General features: G+C 38.4%; 4 protein-coding genes across 8 annotated transcripts in view; 2 read left to right on the top strand and 2 right to left on the bottom strand.

The window, feature by feature from the left end:
- Positions 1–2109, top strand: part of LOC103992454 (dynein 11 kDa light chain, flagellar outer arm) — a 3618-nt gene extending 1509 nt beyond the window's left edge. Inside the window, exons 2-5 of one of the 5 annotated variants that reach the window (XM_009412180.3) lie at positions 297–404; positions 996–1047; positions 1227–1318; positions 1535–2109. In XM_009412180.3, the coding sequence (XP_009410455.2) occupies positions 297–404; positions 996–1022 (135 nt within the window). In that variant the 3' untranslated portion in view covers positions 1023–1047; positions 1227–1318; positions 1535–2109. Of the gene's footprint in view, positions 1–296; positions 1319–1534 lie in introns of all 5 variants that reach the window. The other 4 variants (XM_009412170.3, XM_009412162.3, XM_009412154.3 and 1 more) reach the window with 4 other exon arrangements.
- A 4231-nt stretch (positions 2110–6340) lies between these two features.
- Positions 6341–7748, bottom strand: LOC103975042 (uncharacterized protein At1g66480). Its single transcript, XM_009389951.3, has 2 exons — positions 7075–7748; positions 6341–6587 (listed from the first exon to the last, which is right to left on the bottom strand). Exons 1-2 carry the CDS (start codon positions 7642–7644, stop codon positions 6543–6545), a joined length of 615 nt encoding a protein of 204 aa, XP_009388226.2. The 5' UTR covers positions 7645–7748; the 3' UTR covers positions 6341–6542.
- A 2179-nt stretch (positions 7749–9927) lies between these two features.
- LOC135584627 (14-3-3-like protein) lies at positions 9928–13600 on the bottom strand. The gene is made up of 6 exons (XM_065111419.1): positions 13426–13600; positions 12393–12844; positions 12229–12307; positions 11870–11992; positions 10323–10439; positions 9928–10227 (listed from the first exon to the last, which is right to left on the bottom strand). The coding sequence occupies exons 2-6, from the start codon at positions 12797–12799 to the stop codon at positions 10168–10170; spliced, it is 786 nt and encodes a 261-aa protein (XP_064967491.1). The 5' UTR covers positions 12800–12844; positions 13426–13600; the 3' UTR covers positions 9928–10167.
- A 1795-nt stretch (positions 13601–15395) lies between these two features.
- On the top strand, positions 15396–18336 carry LOC135613587 (probable nucleoredoxin 1-1). The gene is made up of 4 exons (XM_065110612.1): positions 15396–15482; positions 15961–17028; positions 17104–17562; positions 17638–18336. The coding sequence occupies exons 1-4, from the start codon at positions 15396–15398 to the stop codon at positions 18334–18336; spliced, it is 2313 nt and encodes a 770-aa protein (XP_064966684.1).
- Positions 18337–20045: the final 1709 nt, after the last annotated feature.

Raw genomic sequence — 20045 nt, 5'->3', positions numbered from 1 at the left:
CTGTTGTCATGGTTCTGTATCATGCCAGCATGTATTGGCTTGCATTCTCCTGTTTCAAGTAGGAAATGATACCGGAAACCTCATATTATCAATTGGATCATTTTAAAAGCTTAAACTGGTATTTTTGATGTTAGGCTGCATAATCCACTTGCATTTGTTGCTGTTGATGATAAGTTCTTGGTGATTTTCTTTTTGCACCAGTAATAGTACTTCAGTAGCCTCTTTGCTGTTTTATGAAAGAAGTGTTCTATTAATTTGTTCTTATGAAGTAGCAATTATTTCATTTCATTTCTCAGGAATTCGACTCATTGTATGGTCCAGCTTGGCACTGTATTGTGGGGAGAAGCTTTGGTTCATATGTCACACATACTTTGGGAGGTTTCTTGTACTTCTCCATCGATAAGGTCTGCATACTTCTCTTTAGGACAGCTGTTAAGACATTGGGCCATTAACGATCATGTTGCAATTGGACGGTTTCTTCTAGGAAATATGGATGGTTGAAATGCTTAAAATTTTTTACTTAAAGTGGAGAGATCAACTATTATGATACATAAAGTTGTAATGTGTATCAGGACATGGATTGACTGGCCTTTTCTTTGTTAGTTAATGCCAGAAGCAATTGTGATGGTTTTCTTGAAATGTTAATGTGTTGTCGGCACCTATCAAGTGAGGAAAAAGGTGCAGTTTTATAATGCATCTCTCATGCTCATCGACTTCTGAAGCATAAAGCTTGTCTACCCCTTGGCTTCTTCACCTTGTATGGGCCCAATTACTTGCAATAACAAATTGTGTTTTCTCTGTCACTGATTCGTTTTATGATTAACTCTCTGAAATTGTTTGCGAAAGAAATGAGCCTTTTACATGTCTCCTCATAAGTAGACCCTTTCCTCCTCTCATAAGAAAAGCTAGAGACTTGCTGATTATAAATTTTCAGTACTTCTTCTCTGAGGACATGAATTTGTTCATGGCTTATTGATTTTTCTGATGAAACTCAGCAACAGCAGCTGCTATTGGCATGGTAACAAATTTGAGGATTCCCTTGATTCGGTATGTTTCAGTTGGCCTTACCTGTGAACTTTTTTGTACTCCATAGCCAATTTGTTTCTGTTCTTTGGTTTGCTTTTATTATTCACTATGATCATTATCTGAGCCTTCCGCGGGTCTCTCATGAATTATATACTTCCAAATTGTCCTACAGGCTCACAATCCTGTTTTGATGTTTGAAGGGCAACCAAGATTGACAGAAGCCAGCGGCTTTCCATGAATACAAATCACAGGACAGAAAATTGAAGTAAATATGTGTCAAAAGCATCACAAGGTTAATTTACTTTTCATGGCCCAGGGTGAATTCTTTCTTTTTCTTGTGCCTGGTCTTCGCCTCCAATTAATTGCATGGTTCCTTTTGTTTTTGTGTGCTCTCTTTCTTGATTAGAAAAGCATCTGATGATTAAGTGTATCAATTTGACTTCTTATGTGCGGTCTTAATTGCAACATATCTTTCTCCAGTGATGATATGAAATGTGTCTTTTTGTAGAATCCAAACTCCAATGACGAGATCATGTGGTACAGCAAAAGCCACAGCATCAGCTGCAGAGGAGCCACTTCTCAACTGACCAAGTGAATGGATGTGCACTACCAAGTCAAGAACACACACTGCCCTAAAAGCAGCAAAGGATCCACAAAGCGTCGCCTCTCTTCTGGTTTCTTTTCTGAACTGAAGCACCACCCAGGTAACAAAAGCTTGATGCAACGATTCCCCCACCTACTCGCTGCAGTGACTAAAAGACTTGGAGACCTACTGTGGGAGAAGGAAGAAGGCATGCGAAGTAGTGGAGATGATGCATGACGGGGTATGGCGTCAGTTCATCATATCCAGGCAAGGATAAGAGCTGCTGGTGTCAATGGAAACTTCTCAAAGCGGTTCAGTGTCGACAAATGTCAAGCAGTTTGTTTCTCTGGGCTTGTCTCGGGTCCCAAATCTGCCATGAACAAAGTATACATAATCTATGTCAATGGGAACTTCTCAAAGCAGAATGACACACAATGTTAGGTTGGGCAGCTCATCTCCTGTAATTCCATTCTAACCACTAGTATCTCCATTAATCCTCACATGAGCTATTCGATGAACTGAAGCTATTCACAGTGTGCAATCATAATGTTTGTCATTATGAATCCAAAACTCACTCGATCTCTATATGCATCAGCTAAAAAAGTCAAACCCATTGACCCACTGGCATGAATGTTGGTAGCCATTCTTATAGTTTTTGAGTCCTGAGAACAGCACTGTACATTTGCAAGGTCTCATGCTTCGAGGCATGAACATTATTACATTCAGATCATTCCTCTGAACTACAGGTCCCAGTGTCATCACATCACTCATCTACCATCAGCCGGTGGCTGTGCTCGCTCACACAAAGTTTCCTGCTCGAGTTGAGAGAGCAGATTCATCCCCCCCATGGAGCTCCAGGCAGTGGTTATGTAAGACGTTCCCTGTCGTACGGCCTAGAGAATTTATGGGTGAACAAGATGGTAGCTGAAGTAAATGAAAGTGGCACAGATACATATAGTTTTCAGACAAGAAGAGGTTGGTCTGGTAGATAAACCAAGAGTGTGTGATTCGAGCAGTGCGTCAAACCTCTCGTATCCAAAGGTTTACACTCCCCGCGAGCACATCTAACCTTTCGAATCCATTGGTTTACACTCCCCACATCAGTTGCCTTTCTGTACTGTTCATACGGATTACCTAATTGCACCCCCCGTTCACCTTCTCTCAGAGTAGACAGATAGGTCGTTATGGATCACATGCAAAGCTTAACGACAAGTCAAATTGGCCTCACTTTTTGCTGTCAGAAATTGAGGCCGAGATTGTCCGATGAGAGTCAGGTGGCGGTATGTATATATGTATACCCTTTTCCTTGAATCTTTGAGATGTGATGAGGGCTTCGAGTGGAGGTGTATTCGGTCTGCAGCGGGATCTCATGCAGCATAGCTTTGTAGGTCCAAAGGAGAAAAGAGCTAACACCTACAGCAGCTGCAGATAGGGTTACGGCGAGGAAGAGATCATGTGTTTGGGCGAGTGATATCCATGCCATGCATTTCTCAAGTGAACAGTCCTCGTGGTATCAACCTTGTGTTCGTTGTCTGTTCGACCTTGAACACGAAGTTACAGCTGAGGTTGGGAGGTCTCTTCTCTTAGGAGATAAGGTGAGGAATAGAACATGGATCGTACTACAAATCACATTGAAGCATTTCCGTAGTCAATATTGCGTTTGTGGATGATAAATTTGTCCACGAAAATAGGTGCTTAATTAGCAATCATCGAACTAAAGAAAGTGTGTTTGTGTATTTTTGAGTAGCAATTCTTAGGAATAACATTAGCCCAATCTCTTTTTTTTCTTGCATTCCATCTTTTACTCTGATATTTTTTTTTTCTAGTCTACATATCCTAAATGGAGATCAAGATATAGCTAATTGGAACAAACCATTCGCATACCATGATAAGAATGAGCCTAATGGTCATATGAACATGAATGAATGCACGAGGCATCAGAAGGAAGTAAGCAACAGGTAGTGTCGAAAGCTGATAATCTTGTAACAATGGCGTTTTTGTAGATGCCTGTTGTGAATGCTATCTGATCGATTTCCTCTCTCTAGAGTTATTATCCTCCTCTCGTTAATTCTTCTTCTTCTTCTTCTTCTAGATACTAGTAAGGCATCAAGTAGATGGCTGCGAATCCTATGGCGTCTTTGTAGATGGCTGTTCTGAATGCTCTCTCTCTCTCTCTCTCTCTTTCTCTCTCTCTCTCTCTCTCTCAACACTAGTATCAACCAGCATCCCATGGAAGTGGAAGGCCTATGGATCTTCTTCTGCTATGCCATGTTCATGTATGGTTAGGTGACAAACAGTGTTGTCCATCGCTCATATCCCTCCCACACACTCCCTACTTTTCTTTTATCTGCCCTTACCAAAGCCAACGACCAACCTTCCCCCCCTCTCTCTCTCTCTCTCTCTCTCTACATTTATATATATAGCATGGTCACGTAGTAGTAGCACTACTACTACACCAAACTGTTAGGTAAAGTGTTACTCGAAGTAGCGACATCCATCATGTGGCCTTCACAAAGTAATTTATGGCTGATGAGCTTAACACATGATTGTTCACTAAATATTGTACTTTCTTTGAACAAGGAAAGTTTTAGAGGATACAGATGAAAGCCATTGTACTACTTCGACGTTAATTCAACTGTATCACTCGCCATAACTACACTGAAAGAAATGTGATTGAGATTCTGGTCAGCTCGCCTGATCACATGATGCTGAATTTTAGGTGGGTTTTGGTGTGTAATCCATATAGTAAGGATAACACTCATAATAGGAGTCCTAATCCATTTAAGTGTCATGAGTCTATACTATAAATAAGATTTATTTTCGATAGAGACCAACAGTCCCAATAGAGAGGTTGTAATCAGGTTTATTAAAATAGTCTTTTATTCTTTAAGTTATTTCACTTGTTTCATTCGTATTTCACTTTCTACCTCTTTTTTCGATCTTGATTTTGAGCAATATAATGATAGAAAATATAGTATCAAAGCATTTCTTTCGAGTCGTATAGACATGAATAGTTTGCAGTATATGATGACTGGATAGATAGATTGGTGGACATACTCCCATGTTTTAAGGTCGAATGGGCAGCGAAGATGAGGTTTAAATGAAGGACTGCACACTTGACAAGGGTTTGGCATGGATAAAGCAGCCACTGGTGATTCATTCTAACCACTGAGAGCCTTCCACAAAGAAGGTATGTTGAAGTACATGATCATATACTGAACTCCACCTTCATTTTTACTTCTCTTGTCAAGATTAAACTAAACAGAAACATGCAGGATTTAATGGTGTCTCCATGACTGTGTGCTAGATTGAAAAAACATAAATTAAAATTAAAATAAATTTACATTACATTAAATGACGTACATGATGCTCATAGGTGGATTCGAACATGACGGCTCGAGAGAGACTAATACTATACATGCATAGTTATTATCTGGTGTACATACATACACTCTAACCTCTGCACAAGTATATACAGGTATATGTCGCGACAAAAAAAATTGCCTTTTATTAGTAACATGAACATTGTTTCGAAGCTTAAAAAGAAACCATCTGAAGTGCTGAAATGAGCAATAGTTAGCTGTTGGTGACCTGATATGATCAATCCTTTCCTTTGTTGATGTTCATGTACAGGTTTTACTTTAGAATTAAAAGACTTAAATCAATTATTAGCACTGCATTGATAGTATATCTTACTTTCAACTTCATTTCCTTGTAGCAGAAAAAACTTCACTTCCTATCCCTAACTACCAGACTCATCTCTATAACAATCAGAGAGTCAGCTGCAATGTTTGGCTATCAGAAGGTCAACTTTCCTAGCTTTTAGTCAACATGAACAGCCAAGGAATCAGATGCCATGTTTTGCTATCAGCAGGTCTACTTTCCAAGCTCATTTGTGTCAATTTCTACCTTTTTTTTTGTAGGTCAAATATAATATGCTATGGAGAAAACTAGAAGCATTTCATTTCCCACTAAGCATGTCATCAACAAGATTACTTTTCCCCTTGATATTTCCTATTTGCATGGAATTAATGACTTTGCTAAAACATCATGATGTATTTGATATCTTGAGACTTTACTGAGCCTTACAACATGCTAAACCTTGTCAAATGTCCAAATCAAATTCATGATGTATTTGATGACACAAAACAAGTTGATATGACTCATATATAGAATGTTACTGATCATAGTTGTAGCCTTTTCATGGTCCTAGCAATAGTGTTGTTAAGGCCTTTTTATTACTCTGAGAAATATTGTCCAACATTCTTGGAGCTCTAATAAACTGATTTTTCTCAACATTTAGGATTCTGAAACCTAAAATAAGAAGAAAAAAAACATATATTCTGAATCCTTCAGCAATCTGTTGATGGCATCAAGTTTGCCCCAGTTTTCTCAACATGAGAAGTTTCCTGCTGGAAGACCCAATCAATAACTAGTACTATCTGAGAAATTGCTGATCCAATATATATGATGCTTCAATCAGATAACAATGGCATGCTTAAGCTATTGTGTGGATACTGAGTTTGGAAGAGCCAATAGAATCATATGAAACTTTAGGTGTTACTACAATTTCAGAAAGCATTTGAGGTAGTGAAAGACCTAATTTATTTGACAAGTCTTTTACTCCCTCATCCTGAAAACACATTTGAAACTGGTTATTGAATTTAGCTTCTTCATCAACATGAAGAGAGAATAAAATTTTCATCAACTCTTGTTTTTGGCAAGGAAAAGAATAAATAAATTCTCATTATATCAGATATTTCATTACTTTGACTCTACTGAAGCACACATATATTACAAGGGAAGAAAAATGATACAGTGGTGAGGATTTGGAAGCCATCGGCAGCTTCTCAATTTCCACAAAGTGATCTATTTCTCCTTTGCTCGAACTAACCGCTGTAGTGATCGAGACCTCGGCAACACGGATGACAACCTAGGTAATGATCTCATCTGGCATGGCAGCAAACCTTGCTCGTCTCTGTGAATGAGAAAAGGGTTAGTTCAGTGAGCAAGTAATCGGCAGACACTGCACAAAAGGTAAGAAGATGTTTCATGAAGCAATATAATCGATCTTGGGTACTTCTCTCGCCAGATTTTACTTTGACTCGGCTACTTAGTGTCTAGATTGTTATCTAGAAAAGGAGGTCATTAATGGGAGTCGAAAACCATCTTGTCTTGCATCGCATTCATCGACTTGACATGAAGAACAGAGTGGTTTTGGGCAAGAAAACAAGAAGGTGAGAGCGGATATTGGTGAACCGGCAAAGGTTTGACTTGTTGGTTCTTGGTCAAGTGGGTGTGTCATTCTCCATCTTTTTTTAATGCAGCTGACAGAGATGAATTAGATTTCATATTTGTTCTCTTACTATGAACTCCTTGAAGGTTGTCTCATGCATTCACATCCTATTAATTCCTTCCACCGATCTTATAGCAGAAGTCAAAGATTAGCATTCGGCAGCACGTACCTCCTTCCGTCCGGTTCCCACAGCCGGTGTCCGCAGCTGGGGCATCTTGGTGGCGCCGCCATCCTTCACCATACATAGCTCCGCAATCTTCGCAGCCGCCTCGGTGGCAGTCTTGCTCTCCCGTATCAGCTTCTCCATTTCAGCCTTCGGAAGCCTCATCTTGAGGCGGATGGTGCCATCCTTACCCTCCTCTGCCTCGACCGCCGCTGACGTCGTATTTCCTGTCACTAAGATGTCCGACATGGTCCGACGCGTTAGCATGAGGCTCTCCAGCCGCTCCTTGGCGCTCAGGTGCATCGGCCCCGACCAGGCCCTCCGGGGAGCTCGCTGGTCCGGAACCCGGGGCAGCTCCACAAGAAAGTAGAGCTTCCCCGAGCGCAACGGCGCATCCGGAGCAAGCGGCCGGGCTTGCACCCCGACCCGCTTCACCTCCTCCGACTCGAGGAGGTCGTAGCCCGGGAAATCCCGCAGCACGCTCTCGGCGTTAACTGGAGGCTTCAGCTTCAAGGTGGTGCCATCTACCTTCATCACCTTGATGATTCTCTTCTTCCCGCTCAAGTAATTCCCCATCCTTCTTCCTTCTCTCTCTCTCTCTCTCTCTCTCTCTGTTGCTAAGTGGAATAAATAGAAAGGAGGGAAATATATAGTCTGAGAAGTATTCGATCAAAGAGTTGGACCGAAACGAAATTGCTGGGAAGCTCTTGATCGAAGGTTGGCAAATTTGACGGCGTATTACCAAGAGGTGATGCAAATCCCCGCGCTATGTTCGATGATTTCTCCTCCTCGGTCTTTTGTACTGCAGCAGAGAAGACCAGATGATGTTTCTTGCAGGAGTCGGCAACTGCAGGCGACTACGTCTTTCGTGCATCGTGCAACGGTGTGCAGCACGTTCAACGTACGGCGCCATGAAAGCTTCATATCCTAAAACACTATCGCGTCATTGGTTGATATGTATTTGCTTCCAGAAACTTGATTTGGTAGTCACCAGTAAAAGATTAATCGAAATAAATATTGGGCGAATTTATGAGAAAAAAAATATTTTTTGTGGATTTTAATATGCCAAGTCTTCCCAATTCTCAAATAGCCATATTCTTTTTTACCTAATATCTAATATATCCTCAGTCATTTATCTTTTTTTATTCTTTTTTTCTATAGATTGATCCAAACCAATATATGTTGCAGTATTTTTGATAATACTATACAAAATACTATCACACAGTAAAAAATATTATGTTACAATGTTTTTATATTACGCTATAGTATTTTCTTAGTATTACTCAAAGCAAAAATATTATGCTATAATATTTTTATACTATGTTATAATATCTTCTTAGTATTGTTGAAATTAGTGTAATGCAACGCTATAAACGTAATGTTTTTTATAAAATCTATAAAAAAATATTATGTTGCAGCGTTTTAATACTGTATTATAGTTTCTTTTGGTGTTGCTAAAAACACTGTAATTAAACCCTATGAATCAATCCATAGAAAAAAGAGAGGAATATTTCAGATATTAAGAAAAAAAGAATGTTATTTGAGAATTCTAGAAATGAGAGATGTTTATTGAAATATATATATATATATATATATATATATATATATATATATATATATATATATATATATATATATATATATATATATATATATATATATATATATATATAAGATTTTTGTTCAAAAATTCGTCCATAAATAGTTAACTTTTTTTATTTTTTGCTTCAAAAGTATGACATTATAGATCACAAACATTTTAATTTTCATGTTAACCTAATTCCAAGGAAAGTTCATCCGAGCATATTTTACGAGAAAGAATTACGCATATTTTACACGTTGATATTATAGAACACAAACATATTATAGTGTTGCCATATTTTACATATTATAGAACACAAATATATGAATTCAACTCTTTGATGAGAATTGCGCATATTTTAGAACATATCCAGCGTTGTCATATTTAAACATATTATAGAACACAAACATATGAATTCAACACTTCGATGAGAATTGCGCATATTTTACACGTTGTCTTCGTCGGATCACAGTGGGAATCGATCCGCTTTAGTTGGATTGGGATAAGTTGGTGAAAAGGTTCGAGACTTTGTTCGCACCCCAATTCTTCTTCAAGGCTGACTGTTTTGTTTGTTTGTTTCAAGTGTCCGAACATTGAGGAGTATCTTTGGTGGTATTCTCGATTCACACAGATGCACAGCTGACTTTTTCTTTCTCCTCTTATCTTCCATAAGAGTGAAAGAGATTAGGATAAGAAAAAGCACTGTTTCTATCGACCAAGTCAACGTGACTTTGTGTATGTCGGGCTCCTTACGCTGTGTGTTGTTCTCAGCTCGTGTTTCATGAGCATAATATTCCGGAAGTGCATCGCATTGGAATAAGCTACATTTCTTTGATCCTTCTCAATCATTTCTTCTTCATCATCATCTGCCTTCAACATTTCCTTGATCAATTAATTCTCTCAAGAATCAAACATTTACGTCATAATTAGTATTGACCTTTCCTTTGTATACCGGTGATCACAAGCGAATAACCAGTCAAAGGATACCTGTGAAGTCACAAATTACTTGGATATTAGGGATGACAAACCCAGGTTTCACCACTGGGCACTCATGGCTTCATGATCGAAACCCTTGTAAATGATCTTTTCTTTTTTCTTTTGCGTGCAGGCACAAATCCATGCATCAGACCGCATTCGGAGGAAAGCAATTCATCACTGAAGATGACAGAGTAACAAACGAACAAGGCATCCAACAAGAGTTAGAACCGTTGATCTATGAGAATGTAACACACGGATAGCTTAACCATTTAATCATCGAAACATAACCCACAAAAGAATGACATGAACCAAATGATTCTGCTTAATTATGGGCATAATCAGTCTTTTAAAGGCAAGCCTAGTTGTAGGCCGAAGAGATGAAAAGTTCAACACCAAAAGACATCGTTCAAGGAAGAAGAAGAAGAAGAAGAAGAAGAAGAAAAAAGTACACGAAAATGCTCTAACATACCACAAACTACAAAAGAGAAACCATAGTCCAGAATGAGGCGATGTCCATCTTAGGACAGGCTTGCTTCCAGTTACTGTCCTTCCTCAGATTCGCGCTTTGGGGCCTCTTTGATCTCCTCCCCAGCATCCTCCTGGCAACCAAGACATCAAAAAGGTAGTAAGGGTGTGTCAAACAAAGACTAGATGAGTTGGAATCGAGACAAACTTGCAAAGAAAAAGAACTGACAGTTATGTCAGAGGTCCATAAGGTCAAGTTGTCGCGAAGAAGCTGCATGATCAATGTGCTGTCTTTGTAAGATTCCTCGCTCAGAGTGTCCAACTCCGAGATGGCCTCATCAAAAGCCTGTGAAAGAGAAATGACCATTTATGATCAGCAACCAGCAAGATCAACATAGAACAAAACATCAATGGTTTTGATATAAACATTAATGTAAAAGCCATCACTACTATGCAATGAAAAATCAAAGCAAGATCTAGAGAAAGCATAACTAGACATAATATCAAAATGAAATTAGTATGGCTCTTAGATTCCTGGTTTTTCAAAGGTTCTGTAGCAAAATCATGGTTTGTCATTTTACTCGATCCAAATAATATCAATGAAATAATTTAATTTCTACCAAAATTGAAAATTTCCATCCAACAACATTAACACGCATTCATTGGGCACTTCTTCAAACAGAAGGATGCAACCAATCCAGACACACCAACATTACCACACGTGTTATGGTAGCATGGAACACGGTAACCAGAGATAAAATCTTATTACTTCTTAAGCATTAACAAAGAAGTGACTATAATTAAAACTTTCATTAAACGAGAACCCATAACATAATTCTACAAAATCTTAAAATGTATACTAATAACTCAGAAGTTTACATTTTAACAGTTAATTTGTGCAAGCAATGATTACCATTAATGCATTTAAAAATCTTGAAAACCTATAATACAATTTACGAGAAACCATGTGTAGACATATAATAAGTATCTACATATAATCTGAAAAACAGCTTGCTAAAAGTCTACCCAGTATGACTGCAGCAAGCCTTGTTGCTGAAAGACAGATTAAGACATTCTAGAAACTAATTTCAATCAAGCTCAAATGACCAGAAGACAAAACCAACTATTGATGTATCCTAAATCAAGGAGAAGATTTTAGCATCGCAAAATATCTTGAGAAGAAACAAATAGATACATATGATCAATTCAAACAATCACACCCATCGCATGTGCAAAGACTAACATGCATAGCACAAACAGAAAAGACATTCAACTCATGTGATACAGGAACAAACTTATGCTGATTTAAGCAAATTGTTTCATGTATAATAGTAAAACGTACAGTATCCACACAATAGGTGCAAACCATAACATTGTGAATATGATCCAACAGAAATTTTACTACAATGCAGCAATACATAATAAACACAATCAAAGATTTCATCATGGGACCTAGCTGAGTGCAGGATAGAGTTTCTGGAAAATTACTGCACGTGTGAAACTAAGCCTGGTCAGACCAAAGTATCAGCTCTTCCAAGCTGGCCCAGGCACAATTTCAGGATTTTAGACTGGCTTTGAGTCCATGCCAGATTCTAACCCAACTCAGCCAATTCACAACCCTACTAATGTATTAAATTTACTAAATGATTCGATTGAAAAAAATAAAATAAAACGTTCACTTCTCCACAATATTTTCTAATCATGGAATATACTGCAAAAGACAATCAAAACGAAGGATTTCTACAAGTACAACAAAATGAGATAATAGAGTCAAACCTGTTTTGCAAGCCTGCAAGCACGATCAGGTGAGTTTACAATTTCATAATAGAATACAGAGAAGTTTAGTGCCAGCCCCAACCTAATAGGATGAGTCGGAGCAAGTTCAGCCAGGGCAATATCCTACAAATGTTTCACGTACATGGTTTAGTGAACATTCTTCAAATTTTGATGAAAAAGCACTAATTCAATATATTTTTGTAAACATATATGAACATTGTATGTCAGGCTTGTTGCCCATATTCATCCAGTAAAATCGGCACAACTATATAAGATAAGCTATTAAGTGGGTTCATGTCAACGTTATTGAGAAACTTCTAACAGATCCATTCACATGTTGTAGGGAATGGGGAACAAACCTGAGCAGATTTATAGGATACCAGCGTACTCTCTGCAGCCTCCTTCCTCTCGGTTCCGGTCTTAAACTCCGCAAGGTACCTATTTTGAAATGATTATTTAGCACTTCAGATAAATAAATTCCACCCTAAATACAAACTAGAGTAATTCAGTCATTTTCTAAAACCTGTGGTAATCGCCCTTCATCTTTAGGTAAAACACCTTGGACTCGGCAGCAGCGGAAGAAGGAATCAGATGGGAATCGAGCAACTTGAGGATGCCATCGCAGATCTTACTGAGCTCAGTCTCGATCTTGCCACGATACTCCCTGATCACCGAAACATGATCCTCATTCCCACGGCTCTCTTCCTTCTGCTCGATCGAGGAGATGATGCGCCACGAGGCTCGGCGAGCCCCGATGACATTCTTGTAAGCCACAGAGAGGAGGTTGCGCTCCTCTACAGTGAGCTCCTCGACGTCCACTGTCTTCGCAACCTTCTCCATGAACTCCACCATCTCCTCGTAGCGTTCTGCCTGCTCAGCCAGCTTGGCCATGTATACATTGTCCTCACGGGATGAATCAGCCGGAGACATCTTCACTACCTCTTTGGAAACCTACGCACTAATCCCCTTTAAAATCTGCAAGAAAACAGATCAAAAATTAACTTTCTTTCTCCCATTTTCGATATTCACTATATAATATCAAATTTTCAGTTAACAAATAAAAGAACAATTTTTATTTATATTCCTAGTCTCCGCCGTCTTGATCTACTAGAAAAACAAACTTTTGATATTTTGAAAGGAAAAAAATGGAGAGAAATTTTGTGCAAAATATCATCTTCACCGTCACGGAAGAAGAAATGAACAATCTCCACTAATAAAATTTAAAAAGAAAAAAAGAGAAACAGAGAAAAAATCGAAGTTTTCGTTAAAAATAGAGTCTTGATTTCTTGAATCAGATGTATAATTGCTCAAAAGCTTTGCAATGCACCAAAAAAATTCTTCGACATACCAAGAACACGGTTGAAAATGACGAATAATGGACGAAAATTGATAGATCTCAAAAGCAGACGACACGAATGAGAGGAAAGCATCGTTAAGGAAATCGTAACAAAACCTATTTCGAGAAACAGATAAACATACATTCCCTTGTAGGCCAAAGCTCGGATCGATGGAGATTAATCGAAGAAATCGAAGCGAGAGAGACTTAGAAAAGGTACCTCAGCGATGGAACGGTGGGGGAAACGCGGAAAAACCTGCGCAAGACTCTCTCTTTCTCTCTATTTTCCCGTCTTTGGTTTGGTTTCTATTTGCGCTTTTTGGTTGAGAGAGCGATAGAGAGAGAGAGAGCGAGCGAGCGAGCGAGCGAGAGAGGGGATGGAGGAGACGACGCGACGGCGTCGAATGAATATAAAAGGAGCTCGCATCCGGTCAACTACCCAATGATATGATGACACCTGTCCGATTCAACTCCCTTGGTCGTCCTATCACGTATTTAAATTTTAAAAATAATAATAATAACCTTACTAAATCTCTTTTACTATTTATAATCTCTTAAAATATTAATAAAATAATATTTTATTATTCATAACTTCTCAAATTCTTTTTTTTTTTTCAATATCTCTGCATGTGCACACTATCATAATGACCTTTTTCCATCACTTAGCAGCATTCTATGGCTTAGGAATATATTAAGTTTTTAATGTGGATTGTTAATAATAAAAATGGTTATAAATAGTAATTTTTTAAAAAATATTATCTTTAAAAGAACGTATCTAGAAAAAAACTTAAACTTTGATAAATTCTCACAAAGGATCCTATTTTTAAAATTTTCATAAAGCGTACCCTCCTTACGTGAAAATTTATAATGTTGCACCACCCCTTCACATAATTAATGTAATCATCGAGATTATTTCCACTCATTTATAATTTTAAATTACCTTAATTAGATCTTGCTTTATTTGTATTGATCCATTTGTTTGTTTGTGTAATATGATTAAGGAAATAATTAAAAATTATATAATTAAGAAAATATCTAAATTCTATTTTCTTAATGGTGTGGGCAAGTTAATTATTTTATTGATCAAATTTATTTATTAATTAATATAAAAAGTGATTTTTAAAAATATCCTTAAGGGGAAATCCCCTCCCCCTACCGACCTTGCTCCTCTTCCTCCCCTATAAAAAGAGAGGATCAGGCTATTTATTATTCATCACTAGTGAGAAGATTGAGAGGAAAATTTATTTCGAAGAAGGTATATCTTCTATCTTTTATCAATTTATTATATATATATTTTAAAAAAAATAGTCAAATGATGGTATTAATGTTTATAAATTTTTAATTATATAAAATAATTTTAGAAATTAAAATTATCTTAAAAGATGTATGAATAAAAAGAAAATCATTTTTAATTAATAATTTTAATAAAATTTATGATATTTTACCATTATTCTTTAAGTGGATTTAATTAGTTTGGCATACTTATTTATTTGATCAATAAATTTCATGAAATTCATGTTTTTGTATTTCAAATCAAATTATGTTAATAATTAGGTAGCTTAAGAATATTCAGGGTAATCCTTTTCGAGGATTAATGAGTTATTAAATATGATGATCGGATATTTTCACAATCCAAGAATAAATATATTCCCATTTAAACATATCACTTTGTCAGTTGTTAGGAGTACGAGATGAGTTTTTTCCATCATTATTGAGAGAATATAATACTCATCTCTAGAGAAATATCTCTTCATCTGCTATCGTATACCATTAGGTTTTCGATGTATGCTTATATTAGTTGATGATTATGTATGTGATCGAGATATGTTGTATATAATCGATATATAATTTTATTTATTAAATAAAAATTATTATTGTTTATAATGGTTCATAAATTTGTATTTGACATATGAGTTTCAAGCATATTTGATTTATTATCATATCATACGAAAATATAAATATGTAATATATATTATTTTATATTTATTTTCAGATCAATCTACTTGAATAAAGGAAACTTTTTTTAGCACGACCAAGTAACTTTAGTTCATAAATTATATTATTGTAAGTACATGAATATTAAATTTAATGAAAATTTTGCCTCTGTAATTATGGATTTCAAGTGATGATTTATTTATGATAATTGGCGTGTGACAGAAGAAGAGAAGGATTTAGCCACAGAGAGAAGAAATGGCAGCGGAGAAGTGGCATTACAATGTGGTGTCGCTGCTCTCCGGAACGGAGAGGGACTTTCTCATCCGTAACAATGGCGAGAAGGTACTCGAAAGTCTTCCGTCAATTACTAATAATTGTTGAGCTTCATGTTAGGATCTTGTGGGACTTGCCTATCAATCTATTGCTACAGAAAGTTAGAAACTTGTCGAATTTGCCTATCAATCTAAGCTAGCCTCGATTTAGTAGATTTTGTTGGAAGCAAGAACTAGTCTTCCATGCTCGTCGGACAGTCTTTGTTTGCCGTTGAGATCTCCACCATGTCAAATGGATGCTCTGTCTTCGTTAAGAGCAAAGAGAGCATCTTTTGATCCGTGGTAAGGGACATAAAGCAATAGGATGCATCAAAGCCTGACGGGTTGAGTTTTGGATGAGAGATCAAGAGAGGTGTAGGAGGGAAGGAAAAGGAGGAGGATAAGATGAGGCGAACTGCATATTGCTAAAATGCCAATCTTTCCCTATTTGTAGTATGGAAAATGCATGGCAACTTTAGATTCTCACTGACAAGCTGTGATTTGTTCAGGTAGCCATCAGCAGTCTTGACGGGAAAAAGTTTGGTCTCTTCTTGTCGGACAACTGTTACGAAAGAATCGTCACTGATGATCTGATCAAAGTATACAATCAGCTGTCCTCGGAGGGCCGCGATTTCGAGATTGTCTTCGTGTCATGTGATTCATGCGAGGAGACCTTCAATAGGTACTTCTCAGATATGCCATGGTTGGCAGTCCCATTTGCGGACTCCGACACACGCGAAAGGCTACATGATCATTTCGGCAGTTTCGAGGAGTATTATCCCGCTCAGCTTGTCATCTATGATGCCGCTATTGGCATGGTCGTTAACGAAGAAGGTCTCCGAGCTGTGGCAAAATATGGTGTAAACGGGTATCCATTTACTGTTAAGAGGTTCTACGAGTTGGAGGCGGCTGCTAAGAAGGAACGGAGTCTTCGAAGTCTGTTGGTTTCGCAGTCCCGGGACTACTTGATCTCCAATGATGGATCCAAGGTAATCGATGATCTCCTTGTAGGAAGAGAATTAAACTACATTCTTGATCCGCCAGCTTACTACCACCATCTAATCTACGCTAAATTGAAGCAGGTTGCCGTGTCGGATCTCGAAGGAAAGATTGTGGCTTTTTACTTCTGGATTAATATTCCTGATAAATACGGCGGTCCCGATAAGTTGACTCTGGTGCTGGCTGAAATCTATAGGAAGCTTAAGGAAGCCGGGGAGAGCTTCGAAGTTGTGCTGGTGCCATTAGAGGATAATAAATCATCCTATGAACAAGGCCTGGCAAGCATGCCATGGCTCGCGATTCCTTTCGAAGACGAGGGCTGTGAGAAGCTTGTCCGCTACTTTGAGCTCTGGCCCTTCCAATTACCAACCGTGCTTGTGATCGGTGCCGATGGGAAGATTATGCTTAAAAATTACGATAGGCTCATCTCCAAGTATGGAGTTTTAGCATGGGAAGCATTCCCGTTCTCTAAGGAGCAACTGGATTTATTGCCAGAGAAGGCAAAGGCCGCACAAACACTGGAATCTCTTCTTGTTGCTGGGGACCTCGATTATGTCATTGGGAAAGAAGGCTTGAAGGTAATGAATTGAGCATATAGTGAATCCACAGCTTGGTATTGTCAATGGCTAAGCCCTCATCATTGTGTTTGACAGGTTCCAGTGAAGGAGCTTGTTGGCAAGACCATCCTCTTCTTCTTTGCTATGATTGAATCGTTTCAATGCCAGAAATTTCTTCCCATGCTGATCGAGGCATATCACAAGATCAAGCGCATGGACAGTGCTTTCGAGGTGATCTTCGTCCGTATGGGCTATATGGATTCGGGTGCTTTCGAGTTCTTCTTACGCATGCCTTGGTTGGCGGTGCCGGTGGATGATGAGAGAATAGGATCGTTGAAGAACAGTTTAGAAGCTCATTACGTCAACACCCTGGTTGTCATTGGTCCTACAGGTCAAACGATCACAGAGAACGCCGCAACTTCGTTGAAGATGTATGGAGCCGATGCCTACCCGTTCAGTGAAGAGAGGATCAAGGAGGTAGAGATGGCACAGACACTGGAATCTCTTCTTGTTGCTGGGGACCTCGATTATGTTATTGGGAAAGAAGGGTTGAAGGTAATGAATCGATCATATAGTGAATCCACAGATGGGCATTGTCGATGGCTAATCTCTCATCATTGTGCTTCACAGGTTCCGGTGAAGGAGCTCGTTGGCAAGACCATCCTCCTCTTCTTCTCGATTCGTAGGTCCGGTACATGTCGCGGATTTGTTCCCCATCTGATCGAGGAGTATCACAAGATCAAGCGCATGGATAGTGCTTTCGAGGTGGTCAACATCTCGATGGACAAAGATCAGGATTCCTTTGATCAGTTTTTCTCTGGCATGCCATGGTTGTCGCTGCCGTTCGGTGATGAGAGGAAGAAATCTTTGGAACGCACTTTCGGAGTCGATATCCCCTACCCCTCCCTGGTTGCCATTGGTCCTACAGGTCGAACTATCACAAGGAACGCCATGTATTCGTTGGCGACCCATGGAGCCGATGCCTACCCGTTCAGCGAAGAGAGGATCAAGGAGTTGGACCAGAAGATAGACGAGATGGCAAAGGGATGGCCTGAGAAGAGGAAGCATGAGCAACACAAGCATGGGAAGTTGGAGTGGAGCTGCCTGCACGGCCTGTATAGGTGTGGTGACTGCCACAAGATTGGAAGTGGATGGTGCTACTTGTGCTCCATGTGCGGTTTCGGTCTCCACCCCAAATGTGCACCGAAGGAGGAGAAGAAGGAGGAGGAAGAACATGATGAAGGATCTGAGTGTGATGGAGAGGTTTACAACGATTTCGAAGATTCTGAAGATTCCGAAGATTATGAAGATTCTGAAGATTCTGAATAAGATTATGTAATGCAATGGTGTTTGTGTTTTGATGGGAAGAGCTTTAGATCGATGCAATGAAAGTAGCGGCCTTATGACAGTCTGCAACTCGCAACATTTTTTGTTGATAGAGAACAATCAGATCAGTAAAAATCTGACGAAAATCTTTTCTTATTTGCTCCATATGATCAATCAAGCTTCATAATAACAACACCAATTCAACAAACATATTTGAACCACAAAGACCAAAGAATAAGAATGTATAATTCATGGCAACAAAGACGAGAAAAAATCAACAGTGCTGCCGTAAGTACGTACCTAAAAGCTTCACAATTTCATATGAAAAGCTATATTTTGCAAGGGATTCGTTAAATAATAATTAAAGGAAGAAGCTGTAAAAATCCAACCACCCCTGCAGTTCAAGCAGAGAAACACGATGATCAGAATATGAAATCAAGCCATAACAAGTTATTACAATCATTTGCCATAATTTATATTATGAACAGATCATGCTTGATATCAATTGTGGTCTCATCAGGATGCTTGATATCACTCGGAGTATGGAACTTAAGATATATTGCAAGCTTAAGACAAAATGAAAACCTGAATAATGCTAAACAGAAAAACAGCCTTAAAAGTATCGACTGAATGAATCACACAGCATCATATGTTAGTTATTATCCATGATTTTGGAGGCCAGGAAGTAATGTAGGATGGACTTCCTTCCACATCAACATCATGCTAGGTAATCCATGAATCACAATGTCAACAGATAAAAAACCACTATCCACTATGAACATCAAACACATGAAAACCCTTTTCTGAAGAACACTTTAGACTTGTTTATGAAAAAAAAAAAAACATTGAACTGTATGTTCTTCTATACCAAGGAACATTAATAACACATACATTGGTTTAACCAGAAGTATTCAAATTGGCAAATGATTTCAATTGTTTTGGATGTCATGATTTCTTCTATTTGATATATCAGAAAACTGGGAAGCGAGGAAATACAATCTCACGGGAAGTACATTTTCTTTTAATAGAAACTTTACAGTTGATAAATTGGTTTCCTAATTTGTTGACGCACATATGAACCTGATACAGCTGCTGCTTCCCCAATTTTGTGTTGCACTGGATTGCTGGTTTATACCCTATTTTCCTTCTGATGATATCGAAGATATGATTCTTTTTATACTTGCGGTTATTAGGAAAAATACCTTCCGCCTTTAGATAAGAGAGAATATCAACTTTTTCCTTGAGTTTGAGGGCTGCTGTGAAGTAAGAAACTTGATCGAACCTGGACATGGAACACGTGCCATGCTTATCCCATTCATGACGCCAAAATGAGTGGCCATCGCTACTGGGACAACGAAAACTATGCCAATGTTTAATCATCTCGCCAATCAAAGGGTTCATCTGCAATCAAAGACAAAGAAAAAAAAAAAACGATGAACGACTCACACTCTCATTTTGCAAGGTAACTTTACGATAGAGTAGTCTGTGTCAGAGCTAAACATACCTTACGTCGGTTGTATTTAGAAGCTGATGGTATATTCTTGTCACAAGATGGAAACATTCCATTGCGAAAAGCAGGCCAAAGGCCATGGATGGTAAAATTTTTTTCCGGATAACCCGTACTCATAGGACAGCAACGGTTGACGTTGCAAAATGATCCAGGCCACTAGATGTTTCAAATCAAACGATCAATATAGAGAAGAACAACAAGA

This window comes from Musa acuminata, chromosome BXJ2-6 (assembly GCF_036884655.1).
Source record: "Musa acuminata AAA Group cultivar baxijiao chromosome BXJ2-6, Cavendish_Baxijiao_AAA, whole genome shotgun sequence".
In the NCBI taxonomy this organism is placed as follows: Eukaryota; Viridiplantae; Streptophyta; class Magnoliopsida; order Zingiberales; family Musaceae; genus Musa; species Musa acuminata.
Note: the sequence above shows the minus strand (reverse complement) of the source record. Positions and strands in the feature narration are given on the sequence as shown.

Coding starts and splice junctions, on each gene's coding strand:
- LOC103975042 (XM_009389951.3), bottom strand. CDS start 7,644: ATGGGGAATTACTTGAGCGGGAAGAAGAGAATCATCAAGGTGATGAAG. Junction 6,588..7,074: donor TGGGAACCGGACGGAAGGAG/GTACGTGCTGCC, acceptor TCTCATTCACAG/AGACGAGCAAGGTTTGCTGC.
- LOC135584627 (XM_065111419.1), bottom strand. CDS start 12,799: ATGTCTCCGGCTGATTCATCCCGTGAGGACAATGTATACATGGCCAAG. Junction 11,993..12,228: donor TATCCTATAAATCTGCTCAG/GTTTGTTCCCCA, acceptor AAACATTTGTAG/GATATTGCCCTGGCTGAACT. Junction 10,440..11,869: donor CTTGCAGGCTTGCAAAACAG/GTTTGACTCTAT, acceptor TCTCTTTCACAG/GCTTTTGATGAGGCCATCTC.
- LOC135613587 (XM_065110612.1), top strand. CDS start 15,396: ATGGCAGCGGAGAAGTGGCATTACAATGTGGTGTCGCTGCTCTCCGGA. Junction 15,483..15,960: donor TCCGTAACAATGGCGAGAAG/GTACTCGAAAGT, acceptor TGATTTGTTCAG/GTAGCCATCAGCAGTCTTGA. Junction 17,563..17,637: donor TTGGGAAAGAAGGGTTGAAG/GTAATGAATCGA, acceptor TGTGCTTCACAG/GTTCCGGTGAAGGAGCTCGT.